The 25,941-nt window shown below is 29.0% G+C and overlaps 1 protein-coding gene across 2 annotated transcripts in view; it reads right to left on the bottom strand.

The window, feature by feature from the left end:
- Positions 1 to 447: 447 nt before the first annotated feature.
- Positions 448 to 25,941, bottom strand: part of Sf3b3 (splicing factor 3b subunit 3) — a 76,389-nt gene continuing 50,895 nt past the window's right edge. For both annotated transcript variants that reach the window (XM_075368888.1, XM_075368889.1), the window contains exons 12-20: positions 24,292 to 24,486; positions 23,532 to 23,666; positions 21,544 to 21,749; positions 19,420 to 19,536; positions 19,009 to 19,174; positions 16,320 to 16,532; positions 15,227 to 15,376; positions 10,428 to 10,625; positions 448 to 4,139 (exon numbers count right to left, since the gene is read on the bottom strand). In XM_075368888.1, the coding sequence (XP_075225003.1) occupies positions 3,999 to 4,139; positions 10,428 to 10,625; positions 15,227 to 15,376; positions 16,320 to 16,532; positions 19,009 to 19,174; positions 19,420 to 19,536; positions 21,544 to 21,749; positions 23,532 to 23,666; positions 24,292 to 24,486 (1,521 nt within the window). In that variant the 3' untranslated portion in view covers positions 448 to 3,998. The remainder of the gene's footprint in view (positions 4,140 to 10,427; positions 10,626 to 15,226; positions 15,377 to 16,319; positions 16,533 to 19,008; positions 19,175 to 19,419; positions 19,537 to 21,543; positions 21,750 to 23,531; positions 23,667 to 24,291; positions 24,487 to 25,941) is intronic.

Here is a 25,941-nt window from a genome sequence, read left to right as displayed (position 1 = left end):
CACATATAACGAAGAATTGTAGATCTACAGCTGCCCTTGAAAATGGTTTCATTATTACATATTCAAGAATTATCACAAAATGTATTTTGTTACGACACCACCACCACCACTCACAGACACCCTTCAATTTTTAACACTCATCCATGACTTAAACTACAATTTTTCCAACATGATTAATACAATGTTGTTAACATAAAAAATAATTTTTCCTCTTAAGAAATAAAAATCTCATCTGAAAATACTGTAAACGTTTACAAGCAATACAGATATCTGTGCCTTTTCACATAAGGATACAAGGTTCTAGACACCAGTAAAGCATGCCATTTTTGCATAGCAAAAAAATTCATTATCACTTATCTATTGGATAACTGATTTTTTGGAGGGCATTAATCTGTTGTTGCTGTGTAAATAAATAAGAGGAAAAATATAATGATAATTGGCAAACTTAAAAATAAATTATTTATTGAAATTACACATTTAAGGTATAGAAAATTGACATTACCACTAATCAATGTACATAAAAATGTTTATCTAATTTCTAACAATTTATGTAAAAATATAATATTAAAAACTACTTATCTGATTAATCAGATATTTTATCTAAATAATCAGTAACTTATCAAAGAAAATACTGAGTTTAGTAAATTAAATAAATTAACCTTATAGCACTGACAAATCGCAACAAATTTGACAACAAAAACACACGAATAAGTTTTTAGCAAAATATGGTCAACAATAAAATGTATACAAAGTCTGAATATCATTTTGACCATCTAAAACCAATGTAAAGACAGAATGATCTGCTTGTTCTACAGTTCAATATGGAGCACAAAATTGCTCAATAAAAAATGTAAAATTAAATATAGAGAAACCAATTAATTATACCGGCATATTTATTATAAAACCATACAGAAAATAAATTATTATAACTAATTTGCCACTACTACTCTGTTTTTTATAAGTACGGGGATAAATATATACGAGTAAATCGCATTCAAATATTGAATCTAGTAATCGGAATCAAGATGGAAAAATCTATTTTTAATGTATGCGAATAATTTTTGATCGGGAACAGAGTTCGAGCTCAATCTGTAGTGCAGTAAACACCTGCTTTGTCTGCACCGCTAATTATACTTTTATTGTTTTTTCAAAAGGTACTGTTGTATTAGTGAAGTTTCATATATCAGTTCAAGCGGTTCTTTAAGGAAGATGCACAAGAAAGTTGAACAAAACAAAATATTTAAAGGAAAGAGTTAATACTAAAAAATAGGCCCCCAATTTTGATCTCTTTAATATGCAAGCGGGTAATGATAGTATGCAGAATGGCACACGTGCCGAAGCTGTTATGTAAAGACTTTGTAAATCATTGGTGAATTAACTTGATTCTTTTCATTAGCAATTAAAACCGAATCTGTAAATATGAATATAAGTAATGAAAATTATATTTTATCGGCAAAATGAACTTCATTTTAAAGATTACCGGCAAATATCTTATTCGGTTCACAAACATACAAATTTATTAATTATACTATTTTTAATCATGTGCATCTTTTAACTGGAGAGGATTTATTGTTTTACTTTATTTTTACTCTTTCATTACCAGTGTTATCTCAGCGCCCAACTTTTTCCCATACTTTTAAATTTCTGGGAAGTTTACAACAGTATGTCCTTTACAACAGTATGTCCATTGCAAAGAACATCTGTACACTATGTGTGTAATACGCTACCATCTAGACCGGTCTCTATCAACTAAACAGGATGGCCGAGCATAGCTGAAGAACAGGTTGCACATTCTTAAAAAAAAAAATGTTATAAAGAAAGTTACGCCAATTATAGAAATACAAAAAGATATGACTCATCATTTACTTCAGTATGATGAAAAGAATGAAGATGTTACATGGTGCTGTAGTTAGTTGTAGGCTGTACAAAAAAAAACTTTATGAAATCCCATAGAAAATAAGTTTTTTCTAATAGTATATATATATTTCTACATATTCTTATATAATATTAATTTTGATATGTAAAATATAGTACTAGATGGCATAATTTTGTATATAGGCTATTTTGTGTTTGGTACAATATATGTATTCTACAAGACTGAAATGAATATAGAGAAATAATTTGGTAGCGAGAACTATATTTTTTAGTTATTGCCTTGAGGACATACAGCATATAAATTTTTGCACCAATGATCATAAAGCTTCTTTTAAGTCTTTAAAAAAAGTACTCAATTTTTAAAAAAAATAATTTTGATTTTTTTAATATTTATTAACGAGTTTATGTCTCCATTCAGTGTTTTATTTTATTATACTGATGTTATACATATTATGTTCTATTCTATTCAGCAACAGTCTTAAAAAAAAAGAGAAAATTAAATTTTCCCTTGTTCACCAGACAAAATTGTAGCACAATTAAACTTTGAAATGATCATTTGGACAAATAAAGTAAAAGATTTGCAAATCTTCACAAATTATTTAATGTAAATTACTGGACATGGAAGGCAATCATTTTTTTTTTTCATTTTTATTTTTCAACATTGGAGGTATAATGGGATGAAGGACTTGACCAGAAAAAAATATATAAATAAAGGGGAGAGGTGGTTTTGGGGATCGGAATATTAATGGTAAGAATTTTATTTGCTAAGTAATGTGAAGGTGTTCTCCAAATTCTTATTGATAAAGAAAACATAGCCAGAATTTATAACCAAATAACAAAATGTTATAGAATTTTATTGTTAATTTATTGTTTTGGAATATCCAAATACTGACCTCTTAAATTAATTTACAGTAAATGAGATTAAGGCAAGATTTATGAAGTTTTTGTTACTTTTCTATAGATTTTCAACTCTGCACCCCATGGGTGCTTTTGTTTCAAAAATAGCTGTGTCAAGGTTGAGTTACAATAGCGACTTATAATTGTGCTAAGCTATTTTCAATGTTCAGAATTATGAGTGTTATGGCTATTTTCATTTTTGTGTTAAAATTTTAAGCAAGAGGTAATAACATGGTTAAAATCAAAGAAGAAATTAAATATACTTTACAGTAATAACAAAATCAACAAATATTCTGTTATTGTTTTTTTAAGTTAATTTTATGAGAAAGCTGAAAAAAGCGATATGTTATACACTGATTTTTTTATAGTTAGGATCACAAATGCATTTATATAAATTTAACATCAAAATTGTATTTATATTAGAAAATATTCTAATTTGTTGTCTTTTATATTTTTCAATGATATAAGAACAGAATTAATTATAAATTTATTTTTATATTGCAACATATTTCATAAGAATATTTGGAGGTAACTCTTATTTGGTGGGGATTAAACTAAATTTATTAAAGGAAAGAACAATAAATTAACTGATCCTCCTGAGATTTTAATTTCCAAGGCTTAGGTCAGCTGTACTGCTTTTGACTTTCATCTTTCATTCGTTGTATATTATAATTCCTTCCTATGAAGTAAGTTTTCATTTTGAAAGGAATAAAGAACGTTAATGATTGATCAACGAAAATCTGGCAACTTTAACAAAGGCAATTTCATTTTTGTACCTGTATAAATAAATATAAACCGCACAACAATTGAACACTTTACATTCAAGAATATTTTATTCTGAAATGATTTTCACAGTTTTCAGCAGACTTCTTGAAAATAAGCAACATTTTAATGAAATTTGACAAATTTTTTTTTAATTCTTGGAAAAACCTGTTATTCTTAAAATTTTTAACAGCCTATGCTTGTAAGAACCAACAAAGCATACAGTTAAGAGATAAAATTATATAAAACGAAGTAAAGTAGAAGCTAAAAATTAATCCTTTAAAAATTTGTTTAATACATTACAGTTACAATTCTTAACTCTGTGAAGTAAAAACTGATTATTTACATTCTGTGCAACATACAATACAACATTATGATACATCAGGGAAATATGCAAACAGACATACATATATATAACTAAATAAAATGACGATACAAAAAAATTATAAATGATATAAACTTTATTAGAAAGCATAGCTAGTTCTAATGTCTTCTAATTTTTTGCTAACTTCACTCGGTGTTCTGTCTAAATCTTCTGATATACTCTTCTGCTTGGCCGGATCAATAGCATTAAACTGTTCACAAAGATCACCATCAAGCACATTCTGAAATTATTAAAGAATTATTTGCATTTAAAATTAATTATTATAGTCTCTAATTCACTAATATAGTACACGATCTGGCAGCTGATTTCCGCAGGTACCTGTTTTTTTAATGAAACTCGATTTAAATGAATGATTAATAATTTAATACATTACTGTTTAGAAACCTTTTGTTTTTAAAAACTTCAGGTTATTATTTCCTTATATGAAATTATTATTCGATTAAAAAATATTCTATAATAAAAACTTTCCAAATAAGCCACATCATAAATCTTACATAAACAGTTTTCAGTCATAAATAAAATTGTGTAATTATAATTAACTAAGCTTCAAATAAAGAGCAGGCAGGAGTAGGTTTCGTAATGAACAAGAAGATAGGGAAGAGAAAATGCATAGCGATAGAATCGTTATAATAAGGATAAAATCAAAACCTAAGCCGATAACGATTGTTAACGTCTATATGCCTATAAGTGACCATGATGATGATGAGGTAAGAGTGAGTATATGAAGAAATTGAAAAAGCAATTAAATACATAAAAAGGGATGAAAATTTATTAATAGTTGGAGATTGGAAAGCAAGTACTGGAAAAGGCAAGAAAGGAAATATTGTGGGTGAATATGGGCTGGGCAAAATGAATGAAAGAGGGCTAACACCAAATTTAAAAATCATAATAGAAGAATATACACACGGGAAAAGCCAGGTGATACTGCAAGGTATCAGATAGATTATATCATGGTTAAGCAAAGATTTAGAAATGAACTTGTTGACTGCAACGTTTAATCTGGAGCAGACATTGATAGCGATCATAATCTAGTGATAATGAAATGTTGATTGGGATTTAAAAATCTGAAGAATTTTTGAGGACATCCCAAAAGGACTGAGTAAAAAAGATAAGGTACAAAATATAGAAGAATGGGAGAACGTTAAATTTAAGAACGTTGATTTAAGAAAATTCTTAAATCAGCAGAAGCAAATTTAGGCAGAACAAAGAGAACTGGTAGAAGACCTTGCATATCAAGCGGATACATTGCAGCTGATGGATGAACATAGAAACTATAAGAATGCTAGTGATGAAGAAAGTAAAGGGTACTATCGACAATTAAGAAATACTATAAACAGGAAGTGCAAACTAGCAAAAGAACAATGGATTAAAGAAAAGTGAAAACAGAAATGATCATTGGTAAAACAGGCTGAGCATACAGGATGTGATACATAAATTAAAATCTAATAGTGTGTTAAACAAAGATGGTACATAGATTTATAATACGTAATGAAAAGTCAATAGGTGGGTGGAATATATCAAAGAGTTATATGGAGGAAATGAATTAGAAACTGGTGCTATAGAGGAAGAAGAGGAAGTCAAAGAGGATGAAAGGGGAGAAACAATAATGAGATCTGAATTTAAGAGAACATTAAAAGGTTTGAATGGCAGAAAGGCTCCTGGAGTAGACTGAATACCTGCAGGTGAGGAAGTGATAAGATAGATTATATATACAAACAAACAGGTGTGTAATATTTATAAAAAAAGGAGAAGTTCCATCAGAAAAAAGCAAAGAAAGCAGGAGCGGATAAATGTGAAGAATACAGAACAATTAGTTTAACTATTCATGCATCAAAATCTTAACTATAATTCTGTACTGAAAAATATAGAGGAGAGTGAGAGAAGTGTTAGGGGAAGACCAATTTGGTCTCAGTTAAAGCGAAGCAATTTTAGTGCTCAGATTAGCAATAGAAAGAATAAAGAAAAACAAAACATACTAGCCATTTATATACCTAGAATAAGGATTCATAACAGACTTGAATAAAATGTTCAGCATTTTAAAAAATTTTGGTTCAAGTACAGAGATAAAATAATCGAGGAACCAAACAACAGTAATAATTGAAGAACATAAGAAAGAAGCTGTAATAAAAAAGGGAATCTGACAAGGATGTTCCCAACCCCCCGTTACTTTTTAATCTTTACATAGAACTACCAATTAATGAAGAAAGAAGCATTTGGAAAAATATAATTAAGAGAAGAGACAGATTTATAGGCCACACATTAAGGCATCCTGAAAAAGTCCTCTTAAAATATTGGAGGGATAGGTAGATGGAAAAATTTATGCATGCAGGCAATGTTTGTAATATGTAAAACAAATTGTTAGGGGTGTATACCAAAATGAAACGCGACTGGCACTAGATAGGGAATCATGGAGAGCTGCACCAAACCAGTCAAATGTAACTTGAGTAGCTCACCTAGCACATTACCCCTTCACACATCATTCATACAAAGACAAACAACTATGGAACTTTTCTGCTTACTTGAATGCATATCATCGATAAATCAAGCAAATCAACATAGTAGCACACAATTAAGAGCATATACATTTTAACTGATATTCTTTTTATAAAGTAATTTTCTACTGAAAACAATCTGTTCAATATTTGGATCAAATTGCAATGTAATCCACAATGAAAGTGCAAATTTTGGGTTTGCTAGCTTATCAGGAAATATGTTAATAGTTTTGGCCATCCTCCTATCAACATAACAACAGACATGAAGAGCAAGTTAAAATAAAAGCATATAAAAAAAGGGTCCAATGAGATCCAATTTGAGTTTTTAAATTTTTAGTAATTTTTTATACTTTTACTTTTTTTCCAGATATGGCTGTTATTAATTGTTATTTGAGATAGCTGTTGGAGCATGGGAGGTGACAAGTGGATCCAAATGTTTTTATTAAAATTTTGATTTACTACAATTTTTTTAATGATAAAATGTCATTTGGTTTCCATGAAGTCAACTGGGAGGGGTATTCCATTTTAATTCAACAAATTTTCAAAAATTTTATCACTATGATTTTTATGATATTTGGTATATAACTACCCATCTTGTAATGGCCAAAAAATATTTCTTTATATTAAAAAAAAATCTTGAATAGACTATTTTCTAAATTGCCAATAGCCACTTTCATAAGTTTTTCAATGAGCTGTAGCATTTTTATTTTGCATCATACAGCGGTCAAAAAGAGGTTTTTGTTAAGAGTAGATGGAACTTCATCTTAGTATACTCAAAAATTGATTTTGTTACATAACCAAAACTTGTAATGTTTACTGAAGTTATGTTTACAAAGTACTGTTTTTCCACATTTTGGACCCAAAATATATAATGTACGGTTTAGGGTAACAGGCCTGGTTTTTTTTTTTTTTTTTTTACCTTTACTAGTAGTACTTACACAAACAAACTCATGTTTAAACATAAAAGTGAACAGACATGCATGAACATAAATGTTTACTTTTAACATACCTTTTTTATTTTTTATTTTATTAATTACAGAAATTTTTATTTTAGCTGTAGATAAACTGGGATAAGACAGCGAGATGTAATTTATAGATTTATAAATTATACTAACTATATTGTTATTGTTATACTGAACAGCAGTAACATTGATGTACTGAAATAAAAAATATCTGTAAGTTTCATAAAACCGAATATTTAAATAAATATTTTCATATTAATGGGAAAAGTTGCTCTAACCCATTCAGCTGTCACACTAAACCGGTTAAGAAATCTCTTTGAGGAATATCTTAATTTAAAATTTTTGAATATCTTAATTTTGGGATTGAGGAATCCAAATTTTAAATTAATTCCAGACAAAATATAAAAATCACTAACGACAGAAAACGAACTGGAATGTTAAGATGTATTTCAGCTTCAATGTATAATAGTAGAGTCTGTGAATAAAGCTTGTTTAGTGCTTGGCATTAAGGTTAAAAAATTATCGAGCAATGCAAAGGAACATATTTAAAAAAATAATGTAACAAAAATAACAAACAGTATCAGTCACCAGTAAATTAAACGATTCCTTTAATTTAAATATTTCTACAGAAAAAAACAGTTTAGTTGTACAAAATTATGCTGATTTATGTAGGGAGTATGAATTAATCATTAAACTAAAGGATAAAATGAAAACAGTTACATCAACCCAGGAAAAAATTAATATTTTAAGTTTATTTACCAAGCAACTGGAGCATTCAAAAAGAGTTTAGTACTAATCAGTATTCATCCCATCACCAAAAAATTAGTTAAGTGGAATTTTATCAAAAATCGGCAAAAACAGACCCGGTCATGTAATTGATGAAAATGTTATTAGATCTGTCCAAGATTTTTACCAAAATGATGAGCACAGCTGAATGATGCCAGGCAAGAAGGATTGTGTCTCTGCAAGACAAGCTGATGGGGAAAAAATTAATATTAAAAAGGCTTATCTTATGTAACTTAAAATAATTATACACAGCCTTCAAAGAAAAACAATTTAAAAATTGGTTTTTCAAAATTAGCTGATTTAAGACCTAAATTTTGTGTTCTGGCTGGTGGGTCAGGTAGTCATTCTGTTTGCATGTGTCTACACACCCATCAAAATGTAAAACTCTTATCTGCTCTAAAAATGAATATAATTCAAAAATTCTCCTTTCAACTACGGTGTGCGATATAGAAAATGAAATACACATACTGTCACAATGTGAAAAATGTCCAGGCACTGATGAAGTTCTCAGATTACTGCAAGAGAGCTGGGACGATTTTGATTCTGAAATTATGTTCAAACAGTGCGTTTCTCCTGACCATTGTGAACTAACTACTCAAATTCTTCCATTTCAAGAGTACTTAGATAAATTTAATGAAAATTTAATCTAAAAAGGCATAATTTTGTTGCAAGAAAACAACCTAATTTCCTCAACTTGAAGAGGAAAACTTGTTGGGAGGGTGAATGCATTCTAATGGGAGACTTCTCTCAAAATGTTATTTTGTGATACAGGATGAAGTCGTCATATTGCTGGTCAAAAACTAATGCCACAGTACATCCATTTCTCATATATTTCAAAAAAGAAGAAAAATTTTAAAGCCAAAAGCTACTGTGCGATTAGAATACTTGAAGCACAATACATCATCGTTCTTCTGCTTCCAAAAGTAAATTATAAATAAAGTAAAAACACTGTTACCACAAGTTAAACAATTTGTCTATTTTTCTGATGGCTCCTCAGCCCTACTTATCAGTTCTACTCTATATAAAAAATGGCAGGAGCACTAAGTTATGTTAAGTTTGTTATCCAAAAAGTGCAAGATTTATTCGTAACTTCCATTAGTAGGAGTAAAATAAAGTAAAAATGAATTGAACGACTTGTTAATTTATTTGATTTGTTTATCATTTTGTAACTATTATTCATCATTCTGTAATTGACTATCATTTAGTAATAGGCTATTATCAATTTATTCATTCTAAAGAATTTAGTTGTAATTTTTATAATCTGAAAAAAAAACCCCAAAAACAGCAGTATCTTTAGAACGTTGTATATGGTTACAAGGAATGGTGTTTTTAGCGGTTTTGTTGGCTTTATTACTCCTCAATCAATTTGAGTAACAAAATAAATTTTATGGTTTTGAAGTACATAACTGCTGTAAACATTTTAGATTTTTGCCATCTGTCCATGTGGTTTTTCGGCCCCCAAAACAAGACGCTTTCAAAATCTTACGGTCTGGTGGCCATTTTTTAATGAAGGACACTGCAACAGTTAAATTTTTAAGTACTACTAGTAAGTAAGAGTTAAAAGGTAAAAAACAGACTGGTTACCGTAAGTCCATTATTTATTTTGGGCCCAAAATTTGAATAAATAATTTGTAAAAATAGCTTAAGTAAACAATACAATATTATTTGGTTATGCAAAAAAATGAATTTTGATTTTACCAAGATGAAGTTTCATCTTTACTCTTTCCAGAGAAACCCTTTTTGACCCTCTGTACAATGTAAAATAAGAATGCTAAATTTCATGGAAAAATTGACAAAAATGGCTGTTTTTACCTGCTGGCGAGTTAATAAAAAAATAAAATTAAAAATTTTTTTTGATCACTACAAGGTGGATAGTTAGTTATATACCAAATATTATCAAAATCAAAAACAGTAATGCACTGGTCATTTGTTGAATTAAAATGGAATACCCCGGGATACAAAAGTTCATATTAAAGATTTTTTATACTGAAATAATTTAATATTTCTTGATTATTGATAAAATGTAATCATTTTATAAACAGATTCTGAGGATTATAATTACCTTATCCCCAACTTTCTATAATATACCTCTTTGTTATTTGGTTTGTTTCTGCAATGAAATTTTTTTGGGAGGAAGGGGAGCGAGAATAGCTATAGTTTTTTATGCTTTTTAAAATGTATCTGTAGAATAAGTATCTTCCATGAAAGAAACAAGAGGAACATACATTACATGACATGTCTTAAACTTAATAGTAATATTAAACTTACTTTTAAAGGATAATAATATGAACGGAATGACAAATGATCACGACCACACAACGGTGGATTCTCAGAACGCATGTGCATTTCTAAATGTTGGAAAAAATCTTGATCTTCATGAGATGTAAATGGAACAAGAACACCCACTGTACCAGATAAAGTGGTATAAACCAATGATTCTGATCCTCCAGGAATAAGTGTTGCTCTCTGAAAACACAAATCAATAATTATTTTAAAGTAAAATTCTTAATGATAAATAATGCTTTTAAGTTAAAAATATTCAATACGATGAAAACCAACCCCAAAAAATATATTTATTACATTAAAAAATATTTATATAATTTTTTACATGTGAAAAAATGCAAATTCATTTATTAAGTTACCTTATCTTAAACCATAACTCCAACTACATAAGCATGAAATTAAGTAACAATATGCACATGCACTGCATCATTGTTGCATCTTCATGGCTCGATCAGGATTAAAGAAATTAACAATTGAAAATGTTTATATAATTACAATTTATTCGTTTCATAATATAACATAAATAAAATAGAATAAATCAATAATAATAACAGTAATAACTACAATAATAATAATAATAATCTACATACAAAAAAAAATTTCATGTAGAGGATTTATTTACAGGCTTAATCGTAAAAACCAAAATTCAGTCCCACTGAAAGACATTATAATAGTGGCTAATATTTTGCACCTTAGAATCATTGTAATAAGGATAAAATCGAAACCTAAACCGACAACGATTGTTAACGTCTATATGCCTACAAGCGCCCATGATGATGATGATGAGGTAGAGTGTGTATACGAAGAGATTGATGCAGCAATAAACACGTAAAAGGAGATGAAAATTTAATAATAGTTTGAGATTGGAATGCAAGCATTGGAAAAGGCAAGGAAGGAAATATAGTGGGTGAATACGGGCTGGGCAAAAGGAATGAAAGAGGGGACCGACTTATAGAGTTTTGCACGAAGTATAATTTAGTAATTGCCAACAACCAATTTAAAAATCATAATAGAAGAACAGGCAATACTGCAAGGTATCAGATAGATTATAACATGGTTAAGCAAAGATTTAGGAATCAACTCGTTGACTGCAAAACGTACCCTGGAGCAGACATTGATAGCGACCATAATTTGGTGATAATGAAATGTAGATTGGGGTTTAAAAACCTGAAGAAAAGGTGTCAGATGAATCAGTGGAAATTAGAAAAGCTTGAGGAAGAGGAGGTAAAGAAGATTTTTGAGGAGGAGGTCTGAGTAAAAAAGATAAGGTAGAAAACGTAGAAGAATGGGAGAATGTTCAAAAGGAAATTCTTAAATCAGCAGAAGCAAACTTAGGCGGAATAAAGAGAACTACTAGAAAACCTTGGGTTTCAGACGATATATTGCAGCTGATGGATGAACGTAGAAAATATAAGAATGCTAGTGATGAAGAAAGTAAAAGGAACTATCGGCAATTAAGAAATGCTATAAACAGGAAGTGCAAACTGGCGAAAGAAGAGTGGATTAAAGAAAAGTGTTCAGAAGTGGAAAGAGAAATGAACATCGGTAAAATAGACGGAGCATACAGGAAAGTTAAGGAAAATTTTAGGTACATAAATTAAAATCTAATAATGTGTTAAAAAAAGATGGTACATCAATATATAATACGAAAGGTAAAGTCGATAGATGGGTGGAATATATTGAAGAGTTATATGGAGGAAATGAATTATAAAATGGTGTTATAGAGGAAGAAGAGGAAGTTGAGGAGGATGAAATGGGATAAACAATACTGAGATCTGAATTTAAGAGAACATTAAAAGATTTAAATGGCAGAAAGGCTCCTGGAATAGACAGAGTACCTGTAGAATTACTGCGCAGTGCAGGTGAGGAAGCGATTGATAGATTATACAAACTGGTGTGTAATATTTATGAAAAAGGGGAATTTCCATCAGACTTCAAAAAAAGTGTTATAGTCATGATACCAAAGAAAGCAGGGGCAGATAAATGTGAAGAATACAGAACAATTAGTTTAACTAGTCATGCATCAAAAATCTTAACTAGAATTTTATACGGAATAATTGAGAAGAGAGTGGAAGAAGTGTTAGGAGAAGACCAATTTGGTTTCAGGAAAAGTATAGGGACAAGGGAAGCAATTTTAGGCCTCAGATTAATAGTAGAAGGAAGATTAAAGAAAAACAAACCAACATACCTGGCGTTTATAGACCTAGAAAAGGCATTCGACAACGTAGACTGGAATAAAATGTTCAGCATTTAAAAAAAATTAGGGTTCAAATACAGAGATAGAAGAACAATTGCTAACATGTACAGGAACCAAACAGCAACAGTAACAATTGAAGAACATAAGAAAGGGAGTCCGACAAGCATGTTCCCTGTCCCTGTTACTTTTTAATCTTTATATGGAACTAGCAGTTAATGTGTTAAAGAACAATTTAGATTCAGAGTAACAGTACAAGGTGAAAAGATAAAGATGCTACGATTTGCTAATGATATAGTACGCAAGAACTATCGCATGAAAATAAACAAGAGCAAAACAAAAGTAATGAAATGTAGTAGAAATAACAAAGATGGACTACTGAATGTGAAAATAGGAGGAGAAAAGATTATGGAGGTAGAAGAATTTTGTTATTTGGGAAGTAGAATTACTAAATGGACGAAGCAGGAGCGATATAAAATGCCGAATAGTACAAGCTAAACGAGTCTTCAGTAAGAAATATAATTTGTTTAGATCAAACATTTTAAATGTCAGGAAAAGATTTTTGAAAGTGTATGTTTGGAGTGTCGCTTTATATTGAAGTGAAACTTGGACGATCGGAGTATCGGAGAAGAAAAGATTAGAAGCTTATGAAGAAAGAAGAAGCATTTGGAAAAATATAGTTAAAACAAGAGACAGACTTATAGGCCACATATTACAATCGCAATGAACACACCAGCAATAAACCTATACTCGCTTCTTCAGAACTGATTTTAACTTATCTTTCCTGGAGTACTTGCACTCCTATCCTCTTGACCTGCAGAACCAGACCCAAGTTGAAGCATGAGAATCATTGTCAGAGCACTTACATTTTCCCATGAATCCCTAATCTGGTCCAGTAATTCTTCTCATGGAACAAAATTTGTTACAGGTGTGTCAGCAGGCAGTATCTATCACATAGAATGATGTTAAATGGATCTGTTTTTTTTTTTGTCTTCAGTCATTTGACTGGTTTGATGCAGCTCTCCATGGATCTGTTAACTTTAGAAAAAGGGATTCCTTTTGGTTCCCTTCTGGATTCCTCTATTATATTTTTTACTACTTTTTTCTTAATTGGCAGGAATCTGTTACTCAGGTCCATTATAGTAGTCTTGTTACACTGTCCACTCCTTAAAAAGCTGTTCCTTCCGAACAGTTTCCTGATAAGGCACCAGGCGATCCAGATGAACCAGAGTCTTCTTCTTTCTTGAACTTCGTTGATTTTTGTAGAACATATTGTTGATCTTGTTCAATGCGGTGTAAGGTCTCTCCCAAATGATCTGGCATTTCTGAGATCTTTCCCTTGTCTTCCTGACCCAATCTCCTTCCTGAAACCCAGACAAATTTGCCTGGAAGTTAGGTTGTACCTTACATCTGCTTTGAACTCATCTCCTTGATGGTGTTTACACGGCAAGCTGAGTTTTCTTAATGGTGGAAAGCCATTACAAACTTTGTTTTTGGGCACCATACTGTTAGAATTTTTAACTTTGCCATCACCATCTCTCGTTCCATTGTGGTCTCATCTCGTCTTGTATTGGGATTACTTACATGATCTTCTACATTCCTCCTGTTATTATATTTTTCACTACTTTCTTCTTAATTGGCAGGAATCCATTACACTGGTCTTGTTACAATGTGTATACATTATTACACAAGATTAAATTACAAATACAACGAATGGTATATGTGGAAGAATCAATTTTTGATCACGATTTTATAAACAAACTTTAACTACCAGTTTAAAATAGCAACTTAAATATTTAAATGAAGTTTAGCAGCTAAAACATATAAATATATACGGTTGTAATATAACATAATCCTACAAATTGCAGTAACTACTGGTTTCTACATACTTTTCCAATTGTTAATTTACTTCTTCGTTTTTAAAAATCTTGTCCTGTGTCTGAGATCATAAATGAAGAGTAATAAAGTAATAATTAAGAATGAAAAATAGAGCAAACTGCTAATATCCCAATTTATGATTATCTTGTGAACAGCATTTTGAGCATAAATTTAAAAATCTTTGTACATATTCTGAAGTTTTAAATTAACAAAGTGCATAAGCACACATTAAAATTGCAATTATTTATTTAGGCGTAAAAATACAGAAAATCTTTGATAGACTGCGACAAAAAATTTAATTACTTCCAAATTATTGTTAACATTGCCTGTTATTCTCAGCTGTTATTTATTGAAAATGAAGAAACTGCACTAAAAATCAGAAGTTGAAAAACAAATTAAAGAGGTTGTACCACATATACAATGACATCAATAAGATATGTTTTGAAAAATAGTATGAACTCAAATATATATTTATAGTGAAAAAAAAACTAATTTTTTGTTTATATAAACAATATCAATGGAAGATCAATTAAATGTGACTGACCATCAAATAATCCATCTAAAGATGGAAATTATGTTCTTCAACGCATTCCTACGTGCAGGTGATTTGTGCTTTAATCACAAACTCCTGACATTTTCTATCTAATCTTTAATTAAAATAAAATAAAACTTTATATTAAATATCAAAAATATTTTGAAAAATAAAAATTACCTGCAATGACATGACTATTTCCCCAACATGAAAATTTGCAATGCAGTCAGCTTTCTGTGAAGCCCCATTTAATAAACCTCTATCCCAGAGTGCTTTATTACCAGTGGGATCTTCATCTACATCATCAGTAACATTAGTTGGTAATCGAATCTGTGAAAATTAGAAGATATTAAAAGAATAATTTATTCTATTATTTGGCAAAATATAGTTAAGACTAAAATTTTAAAATGATGTTCCATACATTTCCAGTCTAGATAATTATTGTAAAAAATTAACTAGAAGGATATTGTATGAAGTACATAATATACCAATATCAAAATTAGCTCATCCTTAATACCTCAGGAAAGCTTACAATTTCTATTGGATTAAATATTATCCCCTTAATTGGCAGATGTATGCAGCTCCACCTGTAAGCTAGTTTTAGATTATTTTATTTTTACACACAAAATCAGGTGTCAATTTTTTAAGTTTACATATGTGTATAAAAATCAAACATAGTGGTCAGTCAATTCCATTATGATAAATTTCTTTTAACATTTTTACTTGATTTTAACATTAGCTCCCCAAAGTAAATATTAACACCTTAAAATAATGTAAACTAGCTTGATGTACAAGATTTTCCTTCATTGCTAAGACAAAAGAACTGAAACAGGAGAATGCTGTTACAAACATTAAAAAAGGCAGGACACCAATAAATTTTTAATATTTTGAACTCAATTTTTCTCAAATTATTAATAAATCTGTACAAGATGTATAAATTTTTCAACAGTATTTTCCTTAAGATGCAGATCAGTAAAGCAGCTTTTCATTTGAAATTGTAACCAGAAAAGGGTACTGAAATAATTTCAAAATGCACTATGTAACAATAAATAACTTCAACTATACTAGGGGGGGGAAAACCACTTGCTGAAATAATCTGAACACACCTTTACCTCACCTATTTCACATACTTAATACATGACTTTAACAAAGTTTTTCATTAAAAAAAACTGATTCTTTTTAAAGCCAATTACAGAATAGGTTAAATAAATAAGATTAAATAAAATAAAAAAATTCACTAATTAAATAAAGAAAAGAAATTATTAATACTTACAACAGCAACATTGCCAAATTTATCAGCAACAGCAACTGTATTATAATCAAGAACTGTGGTTGTAGTAATCCAACGCGGTTGTGTATCATCGGCAAATATTATGAGTTGATTAACTGAACGCTTATATCTAACGAAATAAATGCTCTCTTGTACATCGCTGACATAAACACGCTGACCCAATGCCATAATATTTACAATTGAATTAGGAATGTGCTGTAACAAAACAGTCTAAAATTAGTCATATAAAAAACACACAATTACAATTATCATATAAAAACTAATCATCATAAAATACCTCCTTAAAAGTTATAAATGTTTCATGTTTTTCCTGTCAAACCATTGCATATATTTAACCAGAAAAATAAGGTATGAATTTACTTTGCCAATTAAAGCGACCCAACATTAAACCATTAAAGACAGTGCCACTGCTAATTATCAGCTAACAAATTTAAATAGCTGATGTAATAAATGTTATGTTAATAGCTGTTATGCAGTCAGTCCCTGTATTCATCCCTATCTGATCTGAATTTTTTTTTCTATTTGGATTAATTATATGACAGAAAAATTATAGTAACAAAGAAAATAAGCTTCCTGGTCTGGTTTTATCTTTAAATGAGTTATAATAATGTAACTACAAGATTGTAATAGCTTTTCCTCTTTAGTCACAAAAATCGGAAAACTTAAGTTTGAAATCATTTCTAAATGATATAAATTTACATCAGGTAGGTAAGAGTTATTTGAAATTTTCCAGTCAATTGAGAGAAATAAGCGTAACAATAAAACATTACACTATTTATACCTGTTAAATAAATATTAGTATATTACATAATTACTATTATCTAATAACTCAAAAACTACTCTAGATCACTCAAAATTTTGCAATTTATTAATATTTGTTTAGAGTGTTTACATATTAACAATCCCATAATATTTATCATGTCATAACTGTCTGAGTAAGTCTATATTGACATAGACAATCACAATTTATAATGACATCTCTATATATACAAAAAATTAAATTAAGTAAAAGAAGTTTTATATATATATATATATATATATATATATATATATATATATATAACCACACGATTTACATAGACTGGCAAGGTTTGAACTGAAATAAACATTATGGTAATAATGAAGCATTGGGCTCACTAGTAACTTATATTAATTAACTAACTGTAGATTGGGCAAACATTTTTTTAAATTTGCCTTTTAAGTTTTGCAGTTTAAGGACACATTTAAGAAATAAAAAATATTTAAATAGATTGTAAATAATCTGTGAAAAAATTTCTTACTCCAATGTTCCCAATTCCAAAAGTATTATTTTTCTCAGGCAGACGTTCGTATGTTGACCTGTGTTTGATCTTAAAACTCTGTACCACGGCGACCAATTTTCTTCAAATTTTGTAGAAAGGTTTTTACTATCTTTGGGTAGTAACATACTTACCAGTCAATGTAAAAGTCTTAAATTTTTTTTAAATTTCAATTTTTAAAATCAACTGATCGATATAAAGATCAAAAGCTAGTATTTATGGAATGTTCTATAAAGCTGAAATTAAAGATTAAAAGCTGATATTTATAAAGAACAAGATAGACATTAGCGCTTAATATATGGCACTTTTATATATTATTAGATGTAAAACAATTAGATACATGTATTGAAAAAGAAAAGAGTACCAGATTTCTAACAAAAGATTTATTCTAAATGCACAAAAAAGTGATAACAATCTTACTTTATTTATTTCAATGACAATACAGAAATATGTTAAAAAAATATAATAAATAGTCTTCTTAGAGAAATAAATAAATAATGGCCTTTTTCAACAGCAACTCAAAAGTTTTTAGAAATTAAATTCAAAAATAGTGAAACACATATATTAAAATTACTTGGATCTGGAATTATTTCACGCCCAGAACAAAGTTAAGCTCAGTCCTCAAGAAGTTCAAATAACATCAACTTTGTAATAAATATAAATTTTAACATCTCGTACTATTGTAAAACTTGAACTGCACATGGATGAAGAGAAAATAAATCTGAGAAAATCATTAGATGAGTTACGGCAAGTTTACAAATAGGTATGTCAAGCACACGGTACAAATGATCAACACAACAGGTCTTTCTGAATTGATTTGCTGTTCTTTTACTAATTTTATAAGTTTGAAAAAGAACAAGAACATGAAACACAGTCCCATTGTTCAACTTTTATTATGTCCTCCACAAGCATAGAAATAATCAGTCTTTTTGTATTTATTTAATTATATAAGTAACAGAAGTAAATATTTTTACATAAAAATATCTGGAAAAAATTAATTCATAATTTTCAATAAAAAGAAATTATTTTATCATAAAGATACAAAAATAGAGCTTAAAATGATTGAATTGGAAAAACTTTCTAGCTATACCAAAATATGTTTATGTGCTCTGTTAGTTTTAAACAGGTGTATTTTTGTGTATAAAAATTATTTTGTAGGCTAAAAGTTTCGATTTCTTTTCGTTAACCTAAAGAAGAGAAGAATATCTTCTTTGTGTAGTTAAAACAGAATAGTGAACACATTATTGGGAAGCTAAAAAGAAAAGGTATCTGGTTGATTTGTGTAGTGGCTTTCCACTTAGCCATGCGCTTGGTCTGGAGATTGTTCTACCTGGAGATTAAATTAACAGTTTGCTATTATGTAATAACCTTACCTTGTTTTCACATTTTCTAAGTAGTTTCTTCTTTCCCATATCATATAAACGTAGCATTCGGCCGACTCCAACAAGCAATCGACCTTGGAATCCACATATAGCATTTGGAACTTCATCTACAGCAGTACGATGAACTAATTCCAGATTTGTACAGCTAGCATTCATCCTAAAAATAAAAAAAAACTAACTGAAACCACCCACCTTGAAATAAAAAAACATGAATAACAAAAGATAGATTTGCTATCGCCTTTTATTTTTATGATGAACCACACCTTTAAGAAAGAAAAATATTGCTCAGAATGGAAAAGTAACATATTTAAAATTATGAATGATTCCAGTGTATTCACAATACAGACATCATAAATAAAATAAAAAATAAGCAAGCTTATATTAATAATTAATGTAACCAACCTGTAAGTCAAAAGATATCCTCCATTCACTTGTCTAGGACATAGCTGCAGATCTTTGGCAACACCTACAACAACAAACTGTTGTTCACCTTGGTTTGAAAACTTGCAGAGACAAATACTGAAAAAAAAAAGGCACTACATAACCAAGAAAAGAAAACAGAAAATTATACTTAATTCTACTTTTATCTTTGAGATTAAATTCAATTAAAATGACATTAATGAAAAGTTAAGCAACTGCGCAGTTTTAAAATGCAGTCGGAATAATTCATAGGTTACTTTTGAAGGTACATATAAGAAATTATTTTATATTTACTTAAAAAAATACAAGGTAAACAATTTTAAAATTTATTAATTAACTATCTAAATGTTCAATTCATCCTTGAGAAAATACTGTCATTAATCCTCTTTATAATTCTCTACCAAGATCCTTACTTCTTGAGAAGTAAGGATGAATATCCTTATTTCTAGGGTTTATTTTATCATTAAACTTGATCATAATCAAGTTTAATGATAAAATAAACCCATTAATCATCGAAATGAAATAAAATTAGTCTAAAATGATTAACTATGTAGATTAGGAATAAGAAAGCTTGAGCAGCAGACACCAAAAAAGAGATGGGGATGATCGACCCACAAAGGGACTGCTGTCTTGTCCAAGACAAACTGCATACCAAAGAGACTTTTGGATGAGGTCATATTATTAGAAAAACTATACAAAGTTCTATTACTGTAAAAACTTAATCCACAATGACTTTTTAATTAAACATTAACAGACTAGTTAATCCTATTGGTAACTATGGCAAAAAAGGACTGACATTTCTTTAATCTTGTTTATTCATGATTGTACTTAGTTAAGACTAACATGTGAATAATTAAAATCATCATTTTAATGCACATAAAGTGCATCCAGCTGCACTGAACAGTAATCTGGGACTAGATACCCACTCAGATGATACACAATCTATTTGAAGTTTTAACACTTACAATTCAGGAGATACCTCGTATCACATCATTTAAACAAGTTTGTACACAAATAACACAACTTCTTAACAACTGGTAGCTGCAAAATCTCCTTTTCTTCTCACAATATTTTCAGAATTGTAATATTATGTTTAACAGTAATGAGAGGAACATTTGGGTAAGTGAAAAGAATACTATGACTTTTTTTTAACAGTTTAAGTCTTCAAAGGTTACCTGATGAAATTTTCATTAAAACATCTACTATTTTTCTTTCTTTTCCTCTATGTTAAATAACTATACAATTTTTTTTTCAGCCACCGTAAAGTACAGAGTTAAAGAACACTCTTACCTTTACTTTTTTATGTTCAATGACATACGATATACACTTTTTATATTATTTATTTCATTACACAATTCCTGTTTATCATTTATGTATTTTATTGCCCTATTTATCATGTTTTTAAAAATATTAATTTTTTGGGACCAAGGATGATTAGAATTCTTGTTTACGATTTTATTTGAGGTAGGATTTTCTATAAACTCCAGTTATTATTTAATTGTTTCTATTTATTTTAATATTTACATCTAAATAATTCATTTTATTATGATCCATTTCATATGTAAATTTTAATGTTTTATGATATGATTTTAAGAAATTTATTTCAAATTACTTGATGTTCGTTATTTATAACTGGTTCATATTTAACTAAAATGTCATCTATGTATCTGACCCATAATAAAATTTTACATATGTGATTTATGCCAACTTTCTTTTCCTGTTTAGCCTCAGGAATTACCGTTCATGTATTACTTAAGAGGATGAATGAGAATAATATGTATGAGTGTAAATGAAGTGTAGTCTTGTAGTCTCAGTTCAATCATTCCTGAGTTATGTGGTTAATTGAAACGCAATTACCAAAGAACACACCGGTGTTCTTTGATAATTGTGTTCTTGGTAAAGTGAATACCGATTCACTTTAGATGGGCTTAGACCCGAAAACATTTTGAACATGAAACAGTAAAGGTAAGAGGAGTGTTCTCTAATTCTGTACTTTGTGGTAGTGGAGCATGGGAAGAGAGAGCTCCCTTATAGTATTCTGAATAGAGAGGGAAAAATAAAAATATTACAGTAAAAAAAACAGTTATATAAATTTATATAACATACCTAACAGCCGCTTCATTTTGTAGTAACCGTATAATTTGATGTGATTTTCCATCAAGTGGATTCATTATACGTATAAGTGAAGCCCACATTCCAGCACCAGCTTTAGGTGCACTAAAAACACTTTCAGGCAGATCTTCAGTTAAAAATGCTTCTGCCATTTCTTGAGCTAACTCTTGCTCTTCTTCACCAGCAGCTTCTCGCATTTCCTTGAGGTAAAATAAGTTAAAATGAAAATAAGATAAAAGCAAAATACATACTACATAAAAACAAAGTATTTATTAGAAATTAAGTATAAACTTTTTTTTGTTACATGTCGCAACAATGCAAATGAAATATGAAGTCATAATTAGAAAATTTTAAGCCCAACACATAACTTATAAAAGTTATTGCAACACCATAAAACTATTTTCTTCTGACACCACAGTTTACTAAACATTCTTCACTGCTGATAATATAAACTTATACATCTTTTTAATTTTTTCGCGCAATAAAACTGTGCTGAATATAGTAAAAAGCAACAAAATATGAATAACAACAGTAACAAGTTATATTCTGAAATGTTCCATTTTAAATTGCTGTACTCTCAAAAAAAGAAATTAGATGTAAAAATTAAAATAGATAACTTACAATTTTTGACAAATAACACAAATATATGTTAAAAATGGCAAGAAGGATAACAAAAAATATAATTTTTGAATTGCATAGTAAAAAACCTTTTTGGTACATCAACAAGTGGCTCTTTAGAGAAGGTCTTACAAGCTCAGGATAGAGTTCCACAACAAATTTTAGTGGATGAAAATAACTAATTTTTCTGAGAACATTTTAAATTTTGAATAGAATCAATACTAGAGGTACTGATCCTTTTCTGGAAATTTTTTAAGAATTTTTGTTATATAAGCAACAATTTTGCCATCTTTTGGCAAAAAAAGAAAAAAAGACAAGTTTCTAAGAAATGTTTTCACATTCTGAATGTAAGAAATCAGATTCCTCTTTGATCAAAACTAAGGAAGATGTAGTTTATTAAAACTACATTTACATTTCTAGCTCCCACATTTGCAATTTGTAATATAACTACAATTTCTAGCTCCCACATTTTTTTTACAGACAAATTTCACCTCATTTTTTTATCTTTTAAATTACTGTAATTAAATTTTACAGGAATATAATAATTATAAGGTTTTTATATAAATTTATATTTCTCTAAATATTTACTAACCAATTTATAAGTAATCAAATTTTATTAATTTTTAAAATACATATACTAATCCTGTATATTCATAATGTTATCAGACTCAATAGATATGACATTAAGTGGTGATTGTATAATCAAGACCCAAACTTTTCATCAAAAATAACAAACATGTTCTTCTACCTACCTATCTTCTTGTAGAAAAAAGATAGGTATAGATAGATAGAAAAATAATTTTAATGACACTTGGGGGTATGAATTAAATAAAATTTAAATAATTTTCACAAAAATGGTTTTTAGAATGTGAGTGAGGGTTCTCTCTATATGAATGAGGGGAATAGGTAAAACTGATAGCTTTTTCTATGATATGTTCATACTGAAACCATAATTGTTTCTATATGTGTGTATCGCTTGCTTTTAGATGTAACTTTGCACAGACTGTTGGTAACCAATAATCCAAATCATATGTAGTCATTTACTAATCATGTTAATGTTAACATATAATATATTTAATCTATATGTTAAATGACAGGGTACATACTACCAAATGAACACTTAAAAAAACTAACAATACCTCTGCCATTTGAATTCGCCTTCCTTTCTTATTTTCCTCAGTATAGGCATTATGTTCAGTCTCTATTAAAAGGAGATGTAAAGACCCATTTGGTAACCAATAATCCAAATCATATGTAGTCAGTTACTAATCTCATGTTAATGTTAACATATAATATATTTAATTTATATGTTAAATGACAGGGTACATACTACCAAATGAACACTTTAAAAAAACTAACAATACCTCTGCCATTTGAATTCGCCTTCCTTTCTTAGTTTCCTCAGTATAGGCATTATGTTCAGTCTCTATTAAAAGGAGATGTGAAGACTCATGATGCACGACAAATTTTCTTGGAGTGTATTCAACAGGAAATGCAATCTATAATAATAATAATATTAATAACACTCTTAAAAATAAATTTTTAATATAAAATTAACTAAATTAAACTGACAGGCAGTAGATTACATAAAAACAAAAACCTGTAAACCCTTATGATCTCAGCAATTTGTTCACTTTCTGCCGTTAAAGATAAGTGCTATCATTAATATGAAATTGTTTTTTAGTAAAATGTATTTATTCACAAATAAAGGAATTCTACAGCTTTAAAAAATTTAAACAAAAATATTTTAATAAACAAATGAGAAATATACAAATTAATTATCCAAAGTTGCAGCTAATTAACTGCAGTAGCAGCAGAGATTATAATAGAAAATAGACTTGTGAGAGCAAATGAATAATCAACCTGCAGCACTACTTTTACACAGATACTGCTTTCAACACATGTTGCATACTTCCTAACAATGAATGCAGTTCTGTATACAGCAGGAAAGCACACAGTATTACCATAATAATATCCTTCATACATATCAATAGTAGAAACACCTTTCCACCTCTACTGTTTTCAGTCGTAAAAATCAATCATAATACCATTTTGGTGTAATCAGTCATTATACCGAAAGTAATTAAATAAAAAATTGTTAATGGAAGGAGAAACAAAGGTTACCTGGTTGAAAACTGCACCTAGTTTTTCTAAGGCAAGAATTCTTAACGTGTTTGTGGAGATAGCAACAACACCTTCTGGACACTGCTCGGATGAGAAACCAGATGCGTATTCAAGACATTCATATGATAATGGAGTTAAATGAAAACGATTTTGATAACTATAACTTAACCATGATCTGCTCGACATAGCCAGTACCTAGAAACAAACATAGCACACATGAAGGAAAAGCATTACTCGCATAAAAGTTAATATATAAGAAGTTGCCAGTTTCATAGCACCTTTTTTCAATGAGAAGTTACAATATCCATAAAATGCATAAGACTTTTAATGAATTTATAAAAAGAAAGATACAACTTTATACAATGAAAAAAATTCATTAAAATTATTATTATACCAAACTGGGAATTTGATAGTTTTAATTACAACACTACAAAAAAAAGAAGTTAATTAAATTATTCTTTCACACCATATTAATTAAAATTTACTAAATAAGTTTATGAAGTTTTAATTACCAGGCAAATTTTGGAAAATAAATAGTAAATAAAGCTTTCTCATTTATGATTTCATTGCAATATCTGTTATTAGAGTAAAAATCTGTAATTATTCAGAATGGAAAAAACAAATTTTTTTACAACAGTTAGAAACCTTTCTTTCGAAAAAGTCTTTTCTGCTACCAAGCTCATACTGTACAAAATATTTAATATCATAATTAATTCAGTTAGGTTGCTTGCTCAAAATACCTACTATTCTATAAATCATTTAAAAGATAAGCCTTCTTTACCTGAAGAAAATGTTATCATGAATAAAATATAATGAATATAATTATAATAAATATAAATATCATATTAACAATCACAAAACTAAATGTAAAGTGGATATTGCATTAAAAGAATCTGAAAGATATTAATTATGATCGGTACATACAAGAAACAGAAACATTTAAAATATTCCACCAAATATTCCTAAAAGTTAGATTTCTTTTGAGTACCTGAAATCTAAATTTAAGATCCCTAGCAAATTCACGTTGACAACAAACTTCTAGTCTTAAAGACAAATAACCCAGCTTCAAGAAAAATTTCATCACACCAGCACGGGTGCATAACGTTTTTCATGAAGAAACAAAAACATGCCGTTGCATTTTACCACATTTAACCATGTTAAAAGTTACTCAGAAAACTGTAGCATAGAAACAAAACTGAGAAACCAATAATGTAAAAAAAATCTAATACGGTAAACTACTAATCTCAACCTTTTTTTTGTAAAAAAGACAATTGTTTACAATCAATGCATTACTTAAGTTTTATTTAAGCATTTTTAACACTATTATTAAAAGTTTTCATTAAACATCTTCGTAATGAACTTTTCTAAAAAATTTATGAAAGGTGATTTATTTACACTGTTACCAGCGTTTTTTCTGAACTCATTTTACTAGCAAAAATAATGAAAAAAGTTCATATAAACATGGGTCCTCAAATGCTCCAATAGTGAGTTACAGATAGCAAAAGATTTTGCCCTTATTCCTGAGGAAAGAGTGAAATGAACCATACTGAAATTCTAGGAATCCTGATTAAGGGGTTAAACTTGATTTCTTATGGTTTATGACCTGACAAATTGAATAAAAGAAGTTACAGAACCTTATCTCCAGTAAAA

Source organism: Lycorma delicatula, chromosome 6, assembly GCF_047948215.1.
Source record: "Lycorma delicatula isolate Av1 chromosome 6, ASM4794821v1, whole genome shotgun sequence".
Lineage (NCBI taxonomy): Eukaryota > Metazoa > Arthropoda > Insecta > Hemiptera > Fulgoridae > Lycorma > Lycorma delicatula.
Note: the sequence above shows the minus strand (reverse complement) of the source record. Positions and strands in the feature narration are given on the sequence as shown.